This window comes from Crocodylus porosus, unplaced genomic scaffold (assembly GCF_001723895.1).
Source record: "Crocodylus porosus isolate Cpor-Errol unplaced genomic scaffold, CroPor_comp1, whole genome shotgun sequence".
NCBI lineage: Eukaryota > Metazoa > Chordata > Crocodylia > Crocodylidae > Crocodylus > Crocodylus porosus.
Window position 1 is genome coordinate 90,216,948 of NW_017728947.1, and position 25,645 is coordinate 90,242,592.

The 25,645-nt window shown below is 42.3% G+C and overlaps 1 protein-coding gene across 1 annotated transcript in view; it reads right to left on the minus strand.

Moving 5' to 3' along the window:
• Positions 1-10,367, minus strand: part of BTBD7 (BTB domain containing 7) — a 56,403-nt gene extending 46,036 nt beyond the window's left edge. Inside the window, exon 1 of the mRNA XM_019552445.1 lies at positions 10,186-10,367. Within this exon, the coding sequence (XP_019407990.1) occupies positions 10,186-10,267 (82 nt within the window). The 5' untranslated portion in view covers positions 10,268-10,367. The remainder of the gene's footprint in view (positions 1-10,185) is intronic.
• Positions 10,368-25,645: the final 15,278 nt, after the last annotated feature.

The following is a 25,645-nucleotide window of genomic DNA, read 5'->3' on the forward strand; positions in this document are numbered from 1 at the left end:
CACATGCCCCCATGCCTCCTCATCCCCCTGCGTCCCCATGGACAAGCCACCCACAGCTCCATCCTGCACCCCACCGCACCAAGAAGGGCAGTGCCTAGCCCTACACCAGCCCATTCCCTTCCTCCCTGGGGGGGAGCCCTCAATCTGCACCCCCACACCCCTTCCCCCCCAACAGACTTACCAGCCAGATGCTGCTCTCCAAGCTGTCAGGCTACATTCCTGGTCACATGCGTGCAGCATTTAATCAGTGACATTACTGGTTAAACTGACCAAAAAAGCTGATTGCCAGTAATGTTAATTTTCCTTTTATCGGTGCTGATCCAATATGGACTGATATATCGCTGCATGTCCAATAGGAACAGCTATCTGTTCCCAGTCACACAGTTATTTAAAGAGGGATAAGAGAAAGATGGAAAACAAAGAATAAAAATGGAAGGTGAGAGAAAGAAAGGAAGGTAACTTGCCACTGATTCAGGAAAAAAAAAGCAAAAACCTATTCTACGTTCATCAAGAAAATAAAGTTTCCAACATATTAGATGAGACTCAAATAACCAGAAATAACAGTCCAAATACATATGCTCATGTAAAACAAGGCATGGCACATGTTGCTTTATGTCACTCTACTTGGTCTTGAACTAAGATGTTTAGAGGAAAACAGAACTTATTAAAAAAAAAAAAATCACCTATTGGTATTCCTCACAAAGTTACGTCAGAGAAACCTTTCTATGATGATGGATTCAGAGACTTAATATGAGAAGTAAACATTAGATGAATTAAATCTATTTTCATGAAAACATTCTTTGCACAGAAAAAGGCTATTATCAAATATAGAAGCAGAAAAGCTTTTAAGAGGATTTTCTTCTTCACTTGGTGTTTTCAGTTGTAGATATACTTCCACTTTCAATTCACTCAAGACCAACCCCAATAGGACCATGACATGACTACACAATTCTGGACACTTGAGTCAGAAGTGTGTAATCAAGTGGAAATACCTAATGATGTTCTACAACTGTACCGTTTTGAAGCCTCCCCCACCCCCGCATTAAAGGGTCTTCACCTGCCTTGTATACCACACAATTTTAACCACATATATAGCAAAGCAACCTGACAGTCAAGAAGAGAACAGACAGAAATTGGGAGCTGTATTTAAACTTATCTGTGCTTAAAAAGTAGTTTAAGTATCTAATCCAAATTTACAAACACAGTGTGGTTTTCTGACTCCACCCTAAGACAAAAACAGATGCTTTGATAAATTTAAAAACTTAAGCTACTGAAAGGTGGGTATCAAACTCATCCGTGGTGTATCACCCCAGAGTGCCACATTTCTCCTCATGTCCTGTTGTTTATCCCACAGAACAAAGCAGGGTTTGCTCTAGTATAACTCCTTATTTCTGTAAGCCTCAGCTCTACTGTCATTACACAGGACCTCACAGCTATATCAGAGTAATCTCTGCCAGCTTCAGGAAGTTTCCCTGTGATTGTGAAAGAATTTTAGGTCCCCTTTTCCAAAGAATGGGTTGGCTTGGAATAACACTCACCCAGAGAACACTCTTTCTACAGGAATTCAGTAAGGAAACAAAACAACAAAAGGATTTATTATATAGGAGAAAAATAAATAATATTAGAAAAACTGACGATAAGTTTGAAGACAGAACAAGAGACAAGTAAAGTTTCTTATCTTCGCATCTGGTTATCAACTAATCATTCAGAGAGACCTGCCAGTATTTTCAGATATCAATCTTCCTGGTGATCCTGGCAGCTCTGACTGCTAGGGACATGGACTCATCCTAACTTGAGACAACCCAAAGACCCTGACTACCTCACCTGACAGCCATTAAAATATTTCCAAGCCAGTCCCATCCTACCTCTCTAATTAGCATTGTCCTAATTCCTTACAAGTCTCAATATCCTCAAAAATTTCTCTGCTGGGACTTCTGACATTCCTTTGGTCAATGGGACATTTCTCTCAGACACCTTTGCTATTGTGCAGTTGTTTTTCCTGCTTTCAAGGCAGAAGAGCAAGCTATCCTGATGTAAAGAAAGATTGGGAAGTGCAACAGGAGACCAACCTGAAGAGACAGCAATCTCTTTATGTAAAAAAAGCTACATGATTGCTCAGAGCTCCAGTATGAAGCTGGGGGATAGGCTGTTGAGAATCTCTGGGTTAGGGTCGGGGGGAGGGGGGGGAATAACAAGGGTGATGTCATAGTGAGGGACTGCTACAGCTCACCAGAGCAGGAGGAAGTGGTGGGTGAGCCTTTCTTCAAACAACTAGCAGAAGTTTCCCAATCACAGGTACTGGTTCTCATGGGGGACTTAAATCACCCTGACCCCTGTTTGGAGGGCAATAACAGCACTGCGCAGATAATCCAGGAAGTTTTTGGAGAGTATTGGGGGCAACTTTCTGATGCAAGTGCTGGAGCAACCAACTAGGGGCTGTGCTCTTCTTGACTGGCTGCTCACAAACATGGAAGGATTGGTGGGTAATGTAGTAGTAGATGGTAACTTGGGCAGCAGTGATCATGACATGATTTGAGTTCAGGATCCTGAGGAAAAGAAGGATGGAGAGCAGCAGAGTAAAGACCCTGGACTTCAGAAAAGCAGGTGAAGGGTAACAAGAAGAGTTTTTATAAGTATGTTGGTAGCAAGAGGAGGATCAGGGGAAGTGTGGGTCCCTTACTGAATGGGGGAGGCAACCTTTTGACAGAGGATGCAGAAAAGGCAGAAGTGCTCAATGCCTTTTTCACCTCAGTCTTCACAGGCAAAGTCAGCTAGGAGACTACTGCACTGGGCAGAACAATTTGGGCAGGAGGTAAGCAGCCAACAGTGGTGAAAGAACAGGTTAGGGACTTCTTAGAAAAGCTGGATGTGTACAAGTCCATGGGATGCTAAGGGAGTTGGCCGATGTGATTGCAGAGCCATTGGCCATCATCTCTGAAAACTCATGGCAATCAGGAGAGGTCCCAGATGATTGGAAAAGGGCAAACATAGTACCCATATTTAAGAAAGGGAAAAAGGAGGATCCAGCGAGCTACACACCAGTCAGCCTCACCGCAGTCCATTGAAAGACCCAGCATTCTCATGGGTAAGCTAAGAAAGTATGGGCTGTATAAAATGGACTGTGTCCTGGGAGGCAAAGTAACGAACGGAACTCACCTGCAGCTCAGGACGGGACGTGCACCAGGAGGAGGGAGGAATCCGCGCAGCTCATTAGCCGCCTTTTTATTCAATTGTGGCCAGCTGGTGACGGTGGCTGCGGCCGCAGATAGGCCAGGTGAGCCGGCAGGGATTCAGACAGAGCGGGGCCAAACCTCCCGGCTGGAGACTGCACCAGACAACGCTGGAACTGGAGGCACAGCACCTGAGGATGCGGCTGGAAGAGCACCTGTGAGTGAAGCGACCCACGGGTGGGGTGCCGGGATAACGGGGCATGGAGACAGTCTCGCCAGGGAGAAGGGACCATGGGAGAGCCCTGAGGGGTACAATCAGGGTGGGCATCACCGCCAGGCGCACATAAAGTGACAGGCAGAAGGGAGAAACGCTGGAGGTGATCGGTCTGAGTCAGGCCAGAAGGGAGCCCGGGAGGGCTTGGAGTAGATCGATTAGAGGATAGGGAGACACTGGGAGGTCAGCATTTTGGTTGTTTTGTTTGTTTAGGCAACCCTGGCTAAGGGGTAGAGAGCTTGGGGAGTGTCCCCGCAGACTGAGGCTAAGGGAAGCCTCTGTGAGTCTACAGTTTCCTTTGATTTTCCTTCCCTGAAGGGAGGGGTGCAGGCAAGGAGAGCCATTGGGCAGAGACTGACAGTGAGCACCACGGCTGGGAGCCGCAGTCACTTAGAGGCAGGCCAGGGGGTGTCGTCCCACAGCTGGGAACAAGAACAGGCGAGGGACGCACTGAAGGTGGTGCGAGGTTGGGGTGTAGGAGCCCTGTGAGTGACCACCAGGGGATCCTGGGCCACGGAGTATCCCGTCAACTGATCCCTCATACTGAGGAACATCAAGTCGTGGCAGGAGAAAATGCGGTTGGGGACACGGAGAGAAGAGAGCTACTCTGGCACAGACAAGATCCCAACAGGTGTTTGACATCTACCTGCAAAGCAAAAACCGCTTGAGAGCAGTTAATCGAAGCCCGGCGGTCACAGACTATAAGGTGGATAGAAAACTGGCTGGAACATTGGGATAACAGGGTAGTAATCAATGGCTCCATGTCTAGCTGGCAGCCTGTATCAAGTGGAGTGCCCCAGGGATCGGTCCTAGAGCCAGTTTTATTTGTCATCAACCTGGAAGATGGCATAGAGTGCACCCTCAGACTAGGATTCAGTGACCTAGACAAATGGAAAGATTGAGCCAAAAGGAATCTCATGAGGTTCAACAAAGACAAGTGCAAAGTCCTGGAACAATCCCATACACCAATACAGGCTGAGGGCTGACAGGCTGGGTAACAGCTCTGCAGAAAAGGACCTGGGTATGACAGTGGACAGTAAGCTGAATATGAGCCAGCAGTGCGTCCTTGTTGCCAAGAAGGCTAATGGCATACAGGCCTGCACTGGTAGGTGTGTTGCCACTAGGTCAAGGGAAGTGATTCTTCCCCTCTATTCAGCACTGGTGAGGCCACATCTGGAGTACTGTGTTCAGTTTCGGGCCTCCCACTATACAAAGGATGTGGACAAGTTGGAGAGAGTCCAGCGGAGGGTGACAGAATGGTGAGGTGGCTGGGAGACATGACTTCTGAGAAAAGACTGAGGGAACTGGGCTTATTCAGTCTAGAGAAAAGAAGACAGAGGGGACCAGCCTTCAACTACCTGAGGCAGGGTCTAAAAGAGGATGGAGCTAGACTGTTCTCAGTGGTGGCAGATGACAGAACAAGGAGCAATGCTTTCAAGTTGCAGCAAGGGAAGTTTAGGTTAGATATTAGGGAGAATTTTCTTACTAGGAGGGTAGTAAAGCACTGGAACAGGTTACCCAGAGAGGTGGTAGAAGCTCCATCCTTGGGATGTTTTCAAAACCTGGCTAGATAAAGCTTTGGCTGAGATGATCTAGTTAGCCAACCCTAACTTTCTCTGATTCTTCAACGGAGTTGAAAGTCAAAAAGGAATCCTATATGTAGAAAAATGGTCACAGTACTAGGGAAGAGTATAAAAAAATCATGCAGGCATACAAGGATGAAATCTGGATGGCCAAAGAATGACGCAAGTGGCAAGGGACACAAAAAGGCAATAAAAAGAGATTCTACAAATATGTCAAAAGTAAGAGGAAGACAAGAGAATCCATAGGTCCCTCGTGGAATGCAGAAGGCAATCTAATCAGACAATGCATGGAAGCTGAAATATGCTTTTTTTACTTTGGTCTCTAGAGAAAGGGCAGCTACCAGATGACAAGTGTCACTTGAGGACATATGTTGCGTCTGGCAATGCAAGACCAGTCTGTAGGCCTGATCTAGGGACAGATGGGTTTGACATCCCTGGCCCATATGATAAATCCTTTTATTGTTTTGCATCCTTACCAACTACCTGTGGTAGAGAGTGATCTTGGAGCAAGCGATATTCCAGACTAACCCAGTCTATGGAAAGGTGAACCTCAAAGTTGAAAATTCTAACAACTCAGGGGGAACTACCTGGAGCTGGCAGATTCCCTGCTCGTCGCTGTGGGGTCCTGTGTAAGGGCAGTGGTGATGAGGCTTGCAGGGATAAGGAGTCACCCCAGGGCAAACCCTGATCTGTTCCTTGGGACAAACAGCAGGACAATGAGAAGAAACTCGGGACTCTGAGGGTATGATGCAGAAGGGTCTGTGACAGCATAGCAAGATATGTTACTCTTAAATGAAGGAAACATTTGATTAAAACTTTTTGTGCAATCAACTCTCCACTTAACTTTTTATGTACAAGGTTCAACTTTCTGAACCAACTGTAAAAGTAAATATGGATGTGGTATAAAGCAGACTACATAGATTCTTAAGAAAGAATCTTTCTTTGAAAGATTATTTTCTTCTGAATGGCATGTGGGGAGAAAACAAAGTTGTCAAGCCTGGTCAGAAAAAGCACACACACCTCTATCATACCATCAGAGACTCTCTTAACTGTTACTAACAAGGATCCACAATGTTTGAACTGTTTTTATAGAACAGTATTTGTATGTTTATAGTAATAATATTCAACATTTAGCACAAAATTTAAGAGTAGAAGTTTTATATTTTTTCAATTTGCAAATTCATAACACTACCACCAGACCCAAGCACCTTGAAGTTTGTGGTCTCTATTCTTACCATAAAATAATAAAGGTCTAAAAAAATTTAAGTGGGCTTGAGGAATAGTGATGTTACAACTTTGATGTTAGCCTGACAAACTGCTGTATCATCAGCTGAATATCAAAAATGTGATATCAGATGAAGTCACATGAACTGTGAAACACAAGCCCTGTTCAAAGCCATTTTATGGCCTGGTACACACTGTAGAAACAAATCAAAAGATAGTTTCTATAAAACTGTTACTCAGTTTTGTCCTGGATAGCTGTGCAACCACAATATATCTGTTATAATAAGGCAGCTGAAACCCTACCTGCTGTTTTTTTTAAGGAATTATATCTATTGTTTCTGCAACTCATTAACTGATGATAGCTCAGGGAAGAAGAAAGCATCTTTCTCTGTTCCATCATTCTATCCATGTTAGTTTAAATCCTATCAGACCAGAAAAATGTACAGACTGTTCAGTTTGACTGACAAGTATACTTACGCCAAGATGAGTTTAAATAATAATAAAGGTTATGACAACTCTTAAGCGCAATGCAGAGTTCACCAAATAATTCACTGGAAACAAAAACACACTCTCTCTGCCCCATATTATTCACTAATCTCCCCAATGTAACATATCTACTTCTACTATCCGTATTAGACATGACCAGAAATCTGGTCCAAGCTTTATTTTCTATCCATAGAATGCCACTCCAGTTACTGCACTATATAAATAACTACATGACAGAAACAACTTTTTAGTGGAAAGAACAGATGACAAACAAGAATATGAATATTTGTATTTGATGGTTTGTGATCTTCAGGCTCCAAGATAAAATATATTCATATTCTATTATTCATAAGAAACACAGGGCAGCACATCTTGCATCCTTACTTTTTTCTACCAACTGCCATGAGATAATACGTGCACTTTAGTCAAAACCAAAATATGGTTCAAGTCAGTTTGTGCCCGTTACAATCTATAGGGTTTTGCTAAAGTTAATACTAATGCATTAACTAAAGCAGGAGTGTCTAACTCCCTAGGCCCCCTGGGCTGAACCCATACACAAGGGCTCTTCATGGGTTGGATCTGGACTATAAGGAACTTTGAAAGCCATGTCTGGACCCACCTCCAGCAGCATTGTGAACGGTGGTAGTGTTAAGTGATGTCAAAAGATACAGTCTACAGGCCATATTTTTGGCACCTCTAACCTGATGCAAGAAAAGTTTGTATTTATTCCAATAGTATTCCTTTAATACTTCACCACTCAGCTTTCTACCACAGGAAAAAGCAAGAGCCTTAAAATACAGATGCATCAATGAGGCAATTTTGAATTCACAGCAGTTAGCAGTTCAGCATATACCAGTTAAAGAAGACTATTTTTAGAGCATGTCTCCCCTATGCTCATTTGACTTTTTCTTTTTTAGGGTGTAGTAGAAGGAAGAAGTGAAAAACTTATTTCTCCAGAGATACAGTGAACTGTTAAAATGCTGTTTATTTTAAAGTGTCAATAGTACCTCCATGCTCCACAGCCCAGGTACATCTTTGAACAGATAAATATTTTTAAGAAACAGACAACTGCCCAAAGAAACTACTAATACTGGCATTTTATAAAGAATAACGGAACTTGTTTAGTCCTTCACATCCCTATAGTTTTTTTAAAAAAAGTGAATTACAGAATTGTGCAAAAAAACCAAAACAAAACAAAGCCACAGACAGAGGTCCTACTAAAAATGGTATGAGATCCTTATTCCAAAATTTGCAAAATCATTCATGAAGTTGATAACAGAATGCTTAAAACTTTAAAATATTTTGTTCAGTCAAAGAAGCACCAAAGAAAAACACTAAACAAAAACAATCCAAAACTAATATTGCTGATATTTTAGGTTGTCTTTATTAACTGCAGGCAAATTCAGTGTACAGATGTTATAAAAAGTCTTCACCTACTTTGCTAATATGGTCCTACATCTAAATACACATACTTGGCTTAAGTGGTGGCAACAATATTAAACTTTAAAAGGTTAAGAAGTTGTGTCAGAAAGCCACGATTTGAACTTAGGTCCCTGGTAGTAAAAAGGCTAGAGCACACTACATCAATTGCAAATCTAGCCCTTCTGTTTAAGCAAGTAAATAGTGTCATGATTTTGAAACATCTTCCACAGACAGTCAACCAATTAAGAGAGAACTAGCTTCTAAGAATAAACACTTATTCTGAGAATTACTGATGTGTCAGTTATCAGTTCCAAGTACCTATGAAACTACATGAATGAACTGAGAAATAAGAATCAAGACAGAAAAAGGCAAAGAGAGAAAGGGAAATAAAAAACAAATTTTGTAAACAGAGACAGTCAAGGATACAAAAAAGGGAGATGGATAGCCATAATAGTAATCATCTTTATTCATATGTCTATTATTCTTAGATAGTATGTGCCATCATGGTACCTTGGCGTTTCTGGCTGGGATTAGAGATTTGGGTACCTAATTCTCTCTAGAATCTGCCTGCTTTATTTCTTTAATCTCCTTTGAAGTTCTTAAGCTTAAATCTCAGTGCATATTTGTGGGTCCCTAAAAAATTTAATATGAAATACCATATGCCAGCATGTATCGTGAGTCTACTGTTAAAGACCAAAGTATCCATGCACCTTCCAAATACAATTAATAACATCAGCAAAGTTCCTACTAAATTTTTAGGGCAACTAGCTTTTTCTTTTCAGAATGAACTTCTGCTTGGTTCACTGATCGTATTTTCATTGCTCAGTTGATTTGACTGTTCCAAGGTTTAGCCTTTTGGAGTGAGGGGAAAGTATCATGCTCAGATTAGTAGAGCTGATATAGTTCATGGTGGAAACTTCAGGGTGGAAGTTAGGACAAAGTGCTTAACAAATTAATCAGAAAAGAAAGGGACACAACAGGAATGCCAGCATTTTTAAGCTTGAAGAATGGAATTACACTTTATTTTTCTATTAAAATATGTGGTACAGAGCTCTGATGAAACAGCATGAAAACTAGTGGACATAATTATTAAATTAGAGTCCATTTTCAAATGGGACTGTTGACATGGATAGTTGAAATGGCTGAAAGGGTCTACCAATGTTCCTTTTAAGGAGCAGCGGTCTGTGAGCATGCTGCCTTGGTCCACCGTGGGACACTTATTGAAGGGGCCTGGGGGTCGGAGGCTGGCATGGGCTCCACTGGCTCTGGGGAAGTGCTCCGCTCCCCCGGATCAGGGCGAGGGAACGGAGCACTTCCCTGGAGCCAGCAGAGCCTGTGCCAGCCTCCATTCCTGCCTTGCCTCACCTTGGGAAAGAGCCACTGCCTGCCCTGAGTGAGGCTCCATCAGCTCCAGGACACTGCTCAGCTCCTCAGCCCTGATGCCACATGCCTCCTCACTACCCGATGCAATGCGGGGGAGGGAGCAGTGTCCCAGAGCCGGCGGAGCCTCACTGGGGCAGGCAGTGGCTCCCCCTCGAGGAGAGGCAAGGCAGGGATGCAGGCTGGGGTAGGGGGCTGGTGTGGGCTCCGGGGAAGCGCTCCACTCCCCGGCCCTGATGCGGGGGAACAGAGCACTTCCCCAGAGCCGGAAGAGCCTGTGCCAGGCTCCCACCCCCACCTCTCCTGATGCACGGCCTTGAAAACGCTGTGCGCAGCCACACTTTTAGTTGTGTGTGGCCACACACGCGGGCACCTTAGAGGGAACCTTGGGGTCTACTACAACAGTGAATGTTACAACATGACATATGTTTATTAGGAACTGGGCAAATGAACTCTTAATTCACACAGGCCAAAAAGTTATCAGATAGTATCAAATTTCAAGTACTGTTGAACCTGAACAGAATCAAAACTGGTGATCTAAAATGAGAGGCTTTCCATAACACGATCAACATTGCAAGCAATCAGAGTTCACTGTATTTACCATCTAGCAAATGTTAAAAAAGTGACAGGAGAATTGAAAATTTACCTATGAATGTCTGTTGTGCCTGTGAGTTTCCTCCTACCCTTGGGGAACACGAATGAGGGTAGTTAGATGCATTAGCACCCATTTTCTTCAGTCATTTAGGCATTCCACCTGCTGTCTCTTTAGTGTATAATCCCATAATCCTTTATAAACCGTCAGCCTCAGATCCAGCACTCTGTTCCTCCATTTCTAAAAAAAAAAAAAAAAAAAAAAAAAGAGAGAGAGCATAAATTCCTTTGTTTTAAACAACTGTTTGCACTAAGTTAAGTGGAAAAAAAACTCATTTGCTAGCACAGGGGTTTTCAACCTTTTTTCATTTGTGGATCCCTAAAAAATGTCAAATGAAGGTGCGGACCCCTTTGAATTGTAAGTGTGGGTATTCACATACGTTTGATTGCTCACAGTTATCCTTCATGGACCCCTTAGACATTGCCTGCAGACCACAGGTTGGAAACCACTGCACTAGCACAAAGTATCTTTTCAAGATATATATAGACACACACACACACACACACACACACACACACACACACACACACACACACAGTCATTTTGAGAGACAGTTTTGCTTCCAAAAGAACACTTTTCTTCCAAATCATTATTACTGATGCAGTTCTATGTAAAGTATAAAAAATATAGAAAGTTAGGGTTGGCAGGAACCTCAGGAGGTCATCTAGTCCAACCACCTGCTCAAAGCAGAACCATCCCCAACTAGATCATCTCAGCCAAAGTTGTGTCTAGCCGGGTTTTGAAAGCCTCCAAGGATGGAGCTTCCACCACCTCTCTGGGTAACCTGTTCCAGTGCTTTACTACCCTCCTAGTAAGAAAATTCTCCCTAATATCTAACCTAAACTTCCCTTGCTGCAACTTGAAAGCATTGCTCCTTGTTCTGTCATCTGCCACCACTGAGAACAGTCTAGCTCCATCCTCTTTTAGACCCTGCCTCAGGTAGTTGAAGGCTGGTCCCCTCTCAGTCTTCTTTTCTCTAGACTGAATAAGCCCAGTTCCCTCAGTCTTTTTTCAAAAGTCATGTCCCCCAGCCACCTCACCATTTCTGTCACCCTCCGCTGGACTCTCTCCAACTTGTCCACATCCTTTGTATAGTGGGAGGCCCGAAACTGAACACAGTACTCCAGATGTGGCCTCACCAGTGCTGAATAGAGGGGAAGAGTCACTTCCCTTGACCTAGTGGCAACACACCTACCAGTGCAGGCCTGTATGCCATTAGCCTTCTTGGCAACAAGGACGCACTGCTGGCTCATATTCAGCTTACTGTCCACTGTCATACCCAGGTCCTTTTCTGCAGAGCTGCTGCCCAGTCAGTCAGCCCTCAGCCTGTACTGGTGTATGGGATTGTTCCAGGACTTTGCACTTGTCCTTGTTGAACCTCATGAGATTCCTTTTGGCCCAATCTTTCCATTTGTCTAGGTCACTGAATCCTAGCCCTACCCTCCAGCGTATCTACCAATCCCCACAGCTTGATGTCACCTGAAGCTTGCTGACAGCGCACTCTATGCCATCTTCCAAGTCATTGATGAAGACATTGAACAAAACTGGCCCACTTTAATACCAGCTGCCAACTAGGCATCGAGCCATCGATTGCTACCCTGTGAGCCCAATGTTCCAGCCAGTTTTCTATCCACCTCACAGTCCATTCATCCAGCCCATACTTCCTTAGCTTGTCTGGGAGAGTGTTGTGGGAGACTGTCAATAAGCGTCCATCACAAGCATTTAGCAGACTAGTTTGCAAGTAAGTGTTTGGCTGCCCTAAAAAGTTACTTGTTTAACTATGTAAAAACAAGTCCTTTAATGAATATGCAGTTATATTAGCATAAAGGTCAGCATTTTCACTTATTCCAACTGAGGAAGCAGAACATACTAGATTCAGAGATATCCCCTTTATACCAACATAGTTGTTTCCAGAATATGGTTCGCAGTAGGTTTAATTCATGGGCAGTCATGCTCCCACTTAGTTATACTGAGCAGGAGTCCAGAAGAGACTTACAAGTTGAGCTGCTTTTAGCCATTTCAAATGCCTTATCTGAAAACTTACAGAAAAATATATGATCCACATTAAAGTCTCCACAAAAGCCTGGTAATGGCAGCCACAGCAGCCTTCCATGAGGCAGCCACTACAGCCTCTCCTCCAACAATGACTGCTCAAGTTAGTGCAACCCCTGTGATCCAGACATTCGTTAAGTCAGACACAAGGTTAACACCTTTTTTGATGGACCACCCCCACTTTCATACTTCAGCCTACTTACATTGCCCTGACAGCACCCTAATACATCAAAGGGTCCTTGCTCCCACCGCTGGCTCTGTTCCCCACACCCAATTCTTATGCATCAACCTGACACCCAGCTGTAGCACATGCATGACCAAGACCTGCCACCCCACTCCCAAAAACTTTCCCAGAGGTAGCGTGAAGCATAGTCAAAGGGTTGGGGCAGCTGGCCCCTCTAAACATGCCAACAGGACCCCCAGTTGGGACTGTCCTTGGAATCCCTTCACAGCTTTACTGCTAGGAAACCTGTTGCTCACTGCCCATTCCTCATTTCTGCGGCTAACGCCGGAAGTGAGTCAGAATCGGGACCTCTTAGCAACACACCTTGCTTGTCCCCTGGGTGATCCCTACTTACTGAGTCAGCAGCATATAGAAACCAACATTCTGTACCACTTCTAGCCCTGCTCAAGAAATTCAGCAACCCACCATGTGAACAGATTATCCTCGACCTCTCTAACCTCCAAGGTGGCATGCTGTACAGGCCCAGTGACACACGTCCAAGTGGCAGCTACCCTACCTCAGGGGACCAAATGAAAAAGTTCCCTTATTCCATACTGTGAATCCACCGCCTCAAACTATTTTTCATATAATAGGGCAATTTCTCCCACCTCTCCACAGGGTTGCAAAGAATATGATCTTCACTATCGTACAGTTCTCACACTGCTGATGTTCATTCCAGGACTGCAACAACACCATCCCACAATCTGTGCCTTTTCTCCACCACGCAGAATCAATCATAAACAATCTGGATAATCAATTAAGGGCTGTCATCAAATATGTGCCTTACATGTGCCTCTGCTGCCCTCTCCCTGCATTTGTACTGATTAGTAGATGGTAGATTGGGTCCTCTGGTTTACTGTCTAGTAAACCCTCAAACAAGACTAAGATTCTTCTTAAAATTATCTTTCAAAGACCACAGGTACTCAGAAAAGTATGTCAAATAAGAGGTGCATGGCATGGGGAGTACTTCTTTGGCAACCCCAAAGTTTGGCTTCCTTTATAGAAACTTAATTTGCATGTGAGACTCATTTCCTTCTTTCTCTATTCAGCAACCATTTTACCATCCAGGAGAGGTGACCCTGAAAAAAGGGGAAGCGATAAAAGATGTCAAGCAAGGTTTCAGGTTCTATCACAGCTACCAACATCGGTGATCACTGGGATTTCAATACCATTTCATTTCTGTGTCTGCTAGATGTTTGTGGTGTAATCCTGGGAGGGGGAAAAAAAGTATTGTACATCTCAAAGCTCTAGTGGAGTCTTCAGAAAATGAAGGTGCTTGGGATCTTAAATCAGAAGGGCTAAAGGATTTCCCAAAAGAACAAATCTTTATGCAGTAAGATACCACCATATATCAAGAGTTTTCTATCTCTTGGTCACATAAAGCCTTTAATGAAAACCTTGCATATGCAAGAAATGAGACTGGTACCATAGTCCATGCAACAAGATCCGCAAATGTCTTCATGGTGTTCTGGTGTTAAGTACATTCATTAAAATGTGGGTGCAAAAGGTTTTGAAAGTTTCAGGCATGCAAACTAAAAGAGCATGTTACCCAGTGAATATTACCAAATAATAACTAAAGTGAATTCTTTCAGCTAATCACGCAATCCACTGTAAATCCTACATCTTGGAGGATTATGGCACAAACCCATAACATTCCTGATTTGGGGAAGGGAACAGTTACGTTACCCATATGCAACATACACTCCTTAGTATGAAGACCATAGCAACCACTGATCTTGGTTGAGCCAATGCAGTTAGTACTGCAGCCAGCCTTTCTGCAATGAGCCTATCAATTTCACTGAACATCTCAGCCAATACAGAGATGTCTGATGAATTATGCCATCTCATACAATATAATAATGACCAATGGCACAGGGAAAATCAAGAGACAGTGAGGAGAAACCTGTTAAATTATACACATGCATACATTCAGTTGTCAAAATTCAAGACCATCTTTCTTTGCAGCTGTTGGTGATGCTCAAAACAGAACAGGAAGCTTTACTTTTAACTTTTATATTAACAACTGCAGAGAAAAAGTTCTGGGAGGTGAATTTCTACTAGCAGGAGGAAAAACTCATTTTTATAAAGAAATATTTTTTATAAATGCATATCTATGTATATCCTTATAACAGTTTATTACCGGAAATGAACTAGTTCAACTCAGAACAGAATATAAGACAGAAATTCCAATACACATCATAGAGAGCAGAGCATAAAAATGTGTGCGCACACACAGAATACATATATATACACAAAGAGAGAAGTTAAGTAACAGTGCTATATCTCTTGATACGAGCAAGCCTTAAATGTACTAACTGCTTTTTGAAAATAGAGTTTAGAACCCACCAAGGCAGAAATATCCAAAGGTCAGAAGTCAAAACTGGTTCTTAGTTGGGGGGGCGGTGTTAACAGGGACATACCACTATTTAAAACATGAAAATAATACCAAAAACACACAAGCAGAGTCAAAGTCACCTGCAGTATAACAACAGTCCCAACTTTGGAAAATTCTTGCATTTAAAAGACAACCTACCTCCTAAGCATCTGGGCTGCCAGCCAAAGAGTTCCTGGACTGGGAACTTTGGTCTAACAAACACTGTGTGCAGATTGGACATTGGAAGAGAGCCAGTCATTCTTTCGTATACAGTCAGCTCTCTATACCAATTTCCATGAAATTTTTTGCAATCCCTTAGGATCTAATTCAGAGTAAAGGGTGAGGTATTGAATGCTGCAGCATATAATGAGCCCACCAAAGCATGATTTGATCACTTTCCCCATAAGATTTTGAAAAAATTGTGTGTCTCTTTTCAGCACTGGTATCATCTCCACAGAATTATGAAATGGTGCAACTGTAACTGGATACAAAGTACATATGATTTTACCAACTTGATGCACTTTACAGTTTCTACCCTTTCTTTAAAAAAAAAAAAAAAAACCTCTCAATTTATCACCAGTATAATGGCAAAGCAAAACCATAAAATATTCTGGGCATAAATTACACACATTGTTCATCTCCTTATCCAGAATAGGGGTGCTATATTAGTTTTTCTCAACAGTTCTTTGGATTTTATATCAAGTAATATGAAAATAGAATCTTAAACTTGTTTTAAAATTTAATGCAGTCAGGAAATAGCTAAGAGCTGTGATTATGGTGTAAAAACTGCAAGGCAGAGTCCAACCTTAATTATGTTAAATATTTGCACTGCATTTAAAGATATTATCAACGTGAATACTATGCCATTGTCTTCAAAGTGATGCAAACACAGTGGGCATGTCTTGTCTGCACAAGACACTGACTGTGCAGCAGCCTAATAATACTGTGCAGCAGCACATCACAGCATGGACAGTATTAATATGCTACTGCACAGTATTAAGCTGCTGCACAGTAGCATCACTTAAAAGATGTTCAACTAGCACTACTGTGAAGTAACTCCAGTTTCTGCACATTTATTTAGTACTTGCTAAATACAAGTACAAGCAAATACTAAATAAATGCACAGTAACCACTGCCCAGCAGTGTCTCACGTAGAAGCACCCAGTATGTTCTGTCCTGGCAGCAGCAAATTTCATCAACAGGAAATGCTAGGATCCAAGGATATTCTCCACCCCCTTATATAAATGGCAAAGCAAAAATCAAAGTTTGAGTTATGTTTCTGACAAATGTAATAGGAGACCTAGATTCTCATTTGTAGTAACCAAATTACTACCAAGCAAATCAGTGCTTCCATAAAATAGCAAAGTGAACCTCATTCTTTTGACATAACTGTAAGGATTAATACTGTAAGGCCTGTCCTGAAAACGGTTCTGGGAGGAGGCTAAGCTGGCATCCTGGAGGGGGGAGGTCAGCTTTGCAGAACCCAGGAGCCACAAGATAATGATCTAAAGCATCTGCTGTTCTTTAGATAAGATTAGAAAGAGGAACTGCTCTTGCCTGACCCAAGGGCTCTGGGGGAGTGAAAGTATGAAAGTCATGAGAACCAGGCACCTGGTGGAATCACTCCGAGGAAGGACAAGGCTAAGGACCCGATAAAAGGAGACAATCTTGCCACCCTGGACGCAGGGTGGGGTTCCCGAGACAAGTCAGGTAATGACTTAGGAAAGGCACTCCCCACCCCTAGCAGTTTTGTAAGCCCTTGTATTGAGTTGCTGCCATTAGATCATTTTGCTGTTACTCACAATAAAAAGTTATACTTGTTGCTTTGACCCTGGGATGTGACTTGTGGGTTACTCATTCTCCCCCTCAGAAGGGAAGGAGCCCTGCCAAGTTATTACATACATACTATGCTCTTAAAAACTCTTTTCCATTGATCAAATTTACACACACGGCTTTAAAAAAATGGATATTTCATTCTAGAAGTTTACAAACTCAAGTTACTTCCTCTTTTTTAGCAAATTCAGTAAGAAACATCTTTTGCTGTCTAGGATTTCTGTTCAAATTACATACATCTGCCTGTGTTCTGCAATGGCTTGTCAGCCTTTGGAAATTTCCTAATGTTATCCAATTCGTGAAGTTTTGTGTTCTGAAATCTGGACTGTATAACGGCATTCCTTTAATAAAATCTTTACTATAGTGTTCAGTAATATTAAGCATTAACAACCCATGTGCAGACAATAAAAACCCACTTATCTGCAGCTTATTTTACTGTACAATAATGTGGCATATACTAGAAAATTTTCAAATATAAGGAAGATTAAGAGCAGGCATGTTTTTGTTCTAAATAAAAACTGTTTGATACAACAAATATTTTGCAAAGGTATCAATAAAATAAGAAAAAAATATCTGTTTCATGCTGTTAAACAAAAAGGAACATTTTATATCCTTGTAAATACTTGCATGTATTTAAAATCTGTGCATCTGTGTGTGCTGTATATGCATGAAGGCCCTTTAAAAAAAGTTAAAGCTGAAGCCCAATTTGAAATTGGCCTGGCCAAATTTCCTTTTCATTCTTGGAAAATAAACAGCTATGTAATAAGCCTACATTTAAGAGTCAAACATATAAGGATTACATTTATACTTTCAACAGCACATAATTAGCTTTAGCCATTTTGTTTGGCAACAGATGCAAGTAGTTTTCAAATATGCAGCTCAACCAGAAACTTGTTAGGCAAAAACAACAATTAGCAGTAGAAGCAGGTCACACATTCGGTGTCAAGACAAAGAAAAAAAATAGCCACAGCCTTGAGTCAGATACGCAAACAAAAAAGTGAACTCAAGGAGGTACTATTTGTTGACTTGTTTCTTGTAAGTTTTTTTTATAACACCAACCTCTCAGTAAGGATTAAAAAAAACATTTTGTTTAGGTTTGGCTTAACAGATTTGAATGCAAGAAAGTAAGGTACCTTTACTTTCAAAAAGCAGGAGTTCTCAAATAAGCACCAGGAACTCCTTCTCTAACGATACAAAAGGTAACATTGGTTAAAGTCTTTAGCGAGATACTTGAAAATAATCACAGGAAAAACAAAGACATACTCCTTTTGGTTTATTTTCATTACTTCTTTATGTAGCTGGAAGACAAGTTAGCTGTAAACAAGCACACAAAAGGCAGCTGTGGTTATTGAGCACATTAAAAGGTTAATTTAATATCCATTTTATATTATTTATATTAGGTTACCTACTATGTTGAAATGTATTCTTGGTTACAAAATACTTGGGCAAACTTACTGCAGTCAAAAAAAAAAGTATGTTATAACAGCAGGGGACGCAAGAGCTCTCCAAGAAAGCAGGGTATTCAGTCGTGTGCCTGGTAACACATGGCAAGACCTAGAAAGGTGTTCTAGCTCACAGCTATTTAATCAGTTATGGCAGAAGTTCATTGGGGTCCCAGCCTTAAGATACCACCACAGCATTTTTTTCTGTATGTTCTATTAATTTATTGCCCCCCGAATCCTAACACACCCATGATCTACTAATAATCGCAGTTAATTATTTATGATTCATAGCTTAAACTCCTTTGAAGACAAATAAGACAACGTATTTTATATAAGAGGAGTCAGCAACCTTTTGCTGGTGCAGGGCATTTTTTGCAATCCAGCCTTGGCTGTAGGTCACAAGTCTTTGACCCCCACCCCCCAGTAGCCAGTTGCCTGCAATCATCATCACTATAGATACCCAGCCTTTTTGCAGTAATGAAAGGGCAGCAGGCTCTTCAGCAGAGGGCACCAGCAGCACAGTGCATTTCTGTGCCACTGATTCCCCTGTGCTGGATTAGACCTTCATGACTGGACTGGACTGGACAGGCTGGATCCGGACTCCTGACCCGTGCTATACAGTATCAAGCACACTAAGTATTGCTTATAGTATGTTTCTTATGAAAATACTGATCCATATATTAAAACAAGCATCTAGTAATAATGTTTTGCATAGTAACTAAAACCAACTGAATGCAATTATAATCAGCATTAGAAAAGGAGTGCTTAGAGATGATCAAGTTGATCCCAACATAGTTTGGCTTTCATCTATTTTTCTTAACATATTTGCAATAATGTCCTTGCAAGATGTATCATGTTAGGTTTTAAAAGAAAGATTGCTTAGCTCAGGAGCAATTCTTCTTGCAGGCAGGTGCCTCTACAGAGCTACTGATGCTTCTAATTAACTCAGGAAGTTTGGCCAGCATTTCTCTCTGTCACCTGGTGGCTAAACAGGACACCCACCTGCAGGATGATTTCAAGTTACACTAGAAAAATTTATAAAAGCTTAAATTTATAAAAGCTTACATTCTAGTGAGTTACCACAAAGATACTGATAAAATGGACATTCCTACTCCTCCCTGTTCCTAAGGACACAGGGCTGGAAAGGTCCTTGTGGGTAGGAAGAGCATACCCTGCTTATCAGAGGGGATCCATTTATGTAAATCCATTTCAAACTGATTAGGTGCCATCTTAAAGCTACTTAGAGATTTCTGTCCCCATATTGTTTTAGCACCTCACTGCTCTCACATTAGGAACCTTCTTCCCATTTCAGCCTATATCTGTAGCCAGTTTACACCTATTTATTTTTGTTCTTGAACTGTTCTCCCAGATGCTTGTTTTCTATAAACATGGGGGGAAGGAAGGAATTAATGTATTTTTCCCCTTGGCCTTAATCTTGGTAGGTGCAACAAACCAAGCTATTTTAGTTAGGCTCTCTACTTCCTTAAATCAACCCAGTAGCCCTTTTCTGCATCTGTTCTAGTTTAAAATTCATCATTTTTAAACTGAGATGCTCAGAACTGTACACCATAATGTTGATGAGGTCTCCCCAGTGCCTTGTACGATGACATTAAATGACATTCCCTGTCTCTACTGGAAAATACCTGTACCAATACAACTTACAATCACATTTGACTTTTGAGAAGTACATAACAATAGCAGATCCATCAGCCTGCAAGTGACTATATCCAGGTCCTGCTCAGTTTTCAGCTCATGTTTCCCTAGTTTACACTCACATTTTTGTCATTAGTTCTTATGTGACTAATCTTACATTTTGTTCTACTGAATGCAATTTAATTTTATTGTTCCATCACTTGTGGTCATCTTATTCCTCTCATATGACGTCCGAATCAACCTGTGTTGAGAGCACTTCCCAACTATATATCATTAGCATATTTAGGTTTTCCAGCAAGATCAATCTCAAGGCCATTCCTTGAGAAACTTCATTAGTAACCTCCCTCAAACCTGATATTGTTGGGAGGCACTTTTTCATACTACATAAATTGTCCTCTTCCCTTTAGTCAATTTCTTCTCCACTTAACAGTTCTTGAGCTAATCTCTATCCTCACCAGCTTAATTTCCCTGGTGACAGCATAAATGCTTTATGCAAGTTCACACAGATGAGATCTATAGCATCTCTTTTGTCCAGAAAAATCAATTCTCTTATCAGAGATAATGGATTAGTTTAGCTTTATCTAACTTTGGCAACCCTATACAGACAGTGGTTCTTCAAAAATACTGTAAGCCACCATAGAAAAGCCTGTTCTGGCCAAGAGTGTAACTAGGTGCAGGAATTTGAACTCTGGAATAGTAGGACTATTAAGTCTTTTCAAATAACACTCCCAACTCTTCATGCTCATGCAAAGGCATAAAGGTTAGAGCAACCATGCTTAACTCTTTTAACAGTTCAAAGCCCAGTGACAGCCAATGACTCAAAAGTGGGGAATAGGAAGAGGGGCAAGGAAGGTCTGTGAGACAGCAGCACCTAAAACATTTCAAAGAACTCCACTTAATTATGGCTAGACAACTTTGCAAGAGTGTATAGGCAACCCCCACTTAGGGCTGTTTCACTATATTAAATTTTGCTATAACACTCATTTAAAATCGATACCTAATTTCACTTAGCTCTCAGCAAGTTTCATTATAATGCTTGCGGTTGCCATCTTGCATCATTAAAAACAGTTGTGGTCACCATCTTGGATCTTCAAATGGTTTCGGTTTTACTTAATGCTAATTTTTCAGGAACAAATTAAGAGCGCTAAGCGAGGGGTGCCTGTATTAGTATGAAAAGTGTGTTGGTGAGTGGCAACAACACCCTCTCAAGATGCATCAGTTGAGTAGAGATTGCAGTGATCCTCTCTCAAACTTGGCATTTGGTTTAGCAAATACTGCTTGACAAGTTGTTTCTAATTTTCTCCACACAGCTGCTTTGGAAACTTCAGATATCAGCAAATTTTAGAAGACTTTGCGTGTAGCAGAAGTATATTGGCCAACAGATGCCACAGGTACAATAGTGATCTCCCCATGTATTTATGTGATAGTAAGCCACTCCCCGGGAGAGGTGGGTTTTTGTTTTATAAAGGACTGTCAACAATGTTAAAGCTTATATCTGTCAATTTAATGCTAGAAAGCTCTGAATCCATCTAGAACGGGTGGGCAAAATGCGGCCCATGAGGCCATTCTATCTGGCTTGCAGGACCCCTAAAATATTTTGAAAAATAAATATTTATCTGCTCCTGCCTGCCTGTCATGCAACCCTCAATGGCTTGCCAAAACTCAGTAAGTGGCCCTCTGCCTGAAATAATTGCCTGCCCCCGATTTAGAATGTGTAGTGTTTCCCCTTGTGTGCAGGGTGGATAAGATCAACTACTTAAAAAAAATAAAATTGGATTTTAAAATTTCAAATCAGATTAGGGGCCCTATCTTACGGGGTTCCCAAGGTCTCCTCTATATTTTAGTAAGATTAAAGAAAACCACTTTACCTAATGGAACTCAGTGCTCAGAAGATCCCATTAAATATCCCTATGATGCTTAGTTTCAGTTCTCAAACTGCAGATTTGTGTCTCTAGAGTTAATATCTTTGTTAACAGCAATATATGGAGATGGGTAGGTAATCAGGTTTATCTCCCATCAGCACTATTGTCTCTATAAGTCTGTGTACAGAGTCAAGCCCTTACCTCTTCTAAAAAAGTGTAACGTTTCAAGAAATTAAATGAATAGAGGATATATATTTTTTCTGTCTGTCTGTCTGTAATGCTCTTTGTCAACTGCGCCTGTGCTGTCTAGAGAGCGGCGATTGGCTGCGCAGGCCCAGGTGGATGCAGGGCAGGTGAATGGGGGGGTGGGGGGGAGGGGGCACAGTGGCAGCACCCCCTGTCACCCCTTGTGTTTGGCAGGGTGAGGTACCCGACGTGCACATGCACCCCACAACTTTTATTATCTACAGCTGGCAGAGCGGGGGAGACAGCAGGGAAGGTAGGCATGGGGGTAGGGGGAAGCCCCACTGCTCCAGGGAGGAAGCAGAGGCGGGTGGGGAGAGATAGCCCCCGCAGCAGAAGCTGGAGATGGTAGAGGGAGTGTTTACATGGCCCCACCCTCCTTTGAAATCCGTCATTCTTAAAGGGCAATTGGTGTGCGCGCATGCATGTGTGTACACACACAAGGAATAAAGGGCTTAGTCCATCTGTCTGTAACGCTCTTGGAGCACTCTGATTGGCTGCCAAGACAATCAGTCACAATGCTCTGCACAGTCAGAGGTACACGGCACAGTGCCGTCATGACAGTGAGGACAGAGAAGGGGGATCAGGTCAGCGGTGCTGGCCTCAACCCCTTATCCCCTGACCCTGCTCCTTGGAGACAATGGTGGCACTGGACAGCTCAATCCCTGCCATCATGGTGGTGCTCCATCCCCAATGGAAGGGGACGGACTGGCATGTAAGAGTGCCATGACAGCGGGGATCTCCCAAGACCCGCTCTTTAGCGGCTGCATCAGCGCTGGTGAGCCATGACGACAGAGATGCCATAACACAGGGGGGCTGGACTGGGGGGGGGGAGAGAAGGAAAGGGTGGCTCAGGGCCAGATGAACACTGCGTGCAAGCTTCCCCTCCCCCCTGGCTCCTGGGAGGCAGTGGCATAGGTCTCTTTCTCACTCTCTCTCTGTTTCATTTTAATCATGGAAAAACACAGACTTTGGGGCTTTTAAAAAGGAGAATTTGGGCTTTTCCTCTTTTTTTAAAATAGAGAGAATTTGGGATTTTTAAACAGAGAAACCGAGGATCTCCACTTATGACCCAGCGTTGCTGTGCCCCACCGATCCCTCCCTGTTATGTCACTTACAGAGACACAGTCCCAATCTCCTCAGCAGTTTAGCCCTCACCCCACCCCCTGAGAGGTTGCTGCTGCTGTGGGGGGAGGCACTGGCACAGTTGGCAGCCCATGGATTGACACCGCACCTTTCAGGTGTAGGGATCTTTGGTGCCTCCTCCCACCTACTGCAGCAGCTGATCATTACACTGCAACAGCTGCTGCATTCACCCCTCAGGCTGCTGGCTGGGGTCAGGGGGAAAAGAGGTTGATGAGGGGATGGGAGTTACTGGGGCATAACCCTCACAAACCCCAACAGTTGTAGCTTGCCAATCCCTGGTCAGCAGGATTTTTAAAAGGTCTTGCCATGTAGCCAACTATTTGCTTTCTGGAGGTGGTAAAAAATAACAATTATTTTGTCCCTGTGCAAGTTCTCCTATTTTTGCTTTGACGTTGCATTTATCTTTTGTTTTCTCTTTCCTCCCTAGAATTTTCCCAGGCAGGTTCACTCAATTTTGCCAGTTTATTTCATATCAGCAGACAACCTGTTAATCCTTCTAATGGGATGGTTTTATCCTCCAGGGTTCCTTTTGGAATAACTGATGGACCCTGCACTTGCTAGACAGAGAAACAGAAATGGTGAAAGCCTGTTGATGCCTGGGGCTTTCCTAGAGGCAAACAGGAGTGGCATTTAGTTGTCCCAGTTTGATCCTGTGCTGTTAATGAATTTTCACAGCATGCATTTCAAAGTCTGAGTATGTCTTTCAAAAGGACAATCTGTTAAGCAAAAAAGTATTCCTCCCTCCCACAAAGAAAAAGATACTGTACAAAACACACCACACACTGATACTGAATTCCCCATATAACTATTTCATTACCTTAACCAAAGATGATCTCCTGGTCAGTTAATGCAAGACTCTCTTAATTATTCAGAATCAGCAGGCAGGAAACACCAGATTTTAATATTTTGTTTAAGAATCTTAAATAAAGATTCTTATCAGTTTGGAAATATTTTGACATAGGTTGATGAAAGTAACCTTTTTGCTAACAATGATCCACATTATCTGTGAAAGTTTGTAGTAATAGTTTCCCATTTGACATTAATTTCTACTTTCAACATGTTGAAAATAGAGGATGATGCATTTCTTCAGTAGGCAAAAATGTAATGCAAATAATATCAAGCTCTCTGGGTGGAAATACAGTTACAAAATTCACAAAAACCAGCATAGCAAATTGTTATTAAATAAGACTACCTAATCATGCCATTTTGTACTGCAAACCAATTTAAACAAAAGCAGTACTATCTGTAGTGAGGCAACTGAACCATTTTTTCTATACAGCCCTTCAAACCTTTAGAAAAACTAAACTGTATCTTCTCTCACCCAGCTTCCCCTCTTTCAATTTATGAATTAAAAGAAGAAAAAAAAAACCATAGGCATTTCCAACACCCTACTGGGTTTTCAGCCTTGAATAAACTAACAATTGAAGCAAACTGAAATGAAGGAAATATTTTCTCAGTGTCTGCAGAATAGGTTACCACTCTCAACAGCTGGTTTAGTATTTTAAACTGAGTGCAGGTGCCTGGCCAGGGGCTTCCATCATTTTCCCAGTCTGAGTCTCTGTAGAACTTTATTAGCAAACATGTATTGCATATGCTGATTTTAAATTCAAAGTGAATGGTTTATAAAAGGATACTGAATGATTTATAAAAGGCCTTAACACAAGCATATTTTCAAAGAAAAAATGTAAACACAAGAAATAAAATCACTGATATGTTATTCACCCTTACTTAATCTTACCTAATACATTGATCCAAGCAAAATAATTGGTCTGAATCTGCTACAACTTTGTCTCTTAGGGGAAGCAGAATAACTTCATACAAAAACAACAGCAGTATCTGAAGTGACTCCTACTCCAAAGAGTCTATTAGCATCTAATAGCTATCGGATAAACAATGTATTATCGTTATTGGCAGCAGAAGCTGAGGCGATCAGTCATTTTACCATTCTTTCCAGGTTCCTCAAGGAGATATTGGTCTTATTCAGAATTTCTACTCCTTGCTGGATCTGTGAAATAGACATGATGAAAGCCCCTGGCCAGTCAACGAGCTAAGGAGGATGGTTGGAGAAGCGCTGAGATCCCAGAGGGGAGGGGAGCCAGGTGTCCAAGGTGGAGGACTGTCTCCTTCAGGAGCGACCACTCAAGCCCAAAGGAAGGTAATCCTGACGAGGATCAAAGGGAGCAGGAGAGCACACAAGCCCCCACGGCTCACAAAAGCATCCGGGAATGTCTCCTTGCTAAAAAGGAGGCTTACACCCAATCAAAAGAAGGGGTCATCTCCAGGGAGGACTATTCTGCAGTTGCTCAGGGATGTAGGGGGTAGTTAGGAAGGCCAAGGCGGAGATGGAACTGGGACTAGCTTCCCAGAGTAAGGACAATAAGAAGTCCTTTTTTAAATACATAGGAAGTAAAAAGAAGGTCCCAGGTAATGTGGGGCCCTTGCAGGACGTGTTGGGAAACTTGGTCGTCACACCAGATGACAAAGCTAACATGTTTAACGATTTCTTTGCCTCTGTCTTCCTAAGTAGGGACCAGGACAGCCACCTCCCTGCTGGGCCCCCCTCTGGCCCCGGGGGAGGCACACCTGGGCCACGGGTTAGCGAGGATTTAGTTAGGGAGCTTCTGGA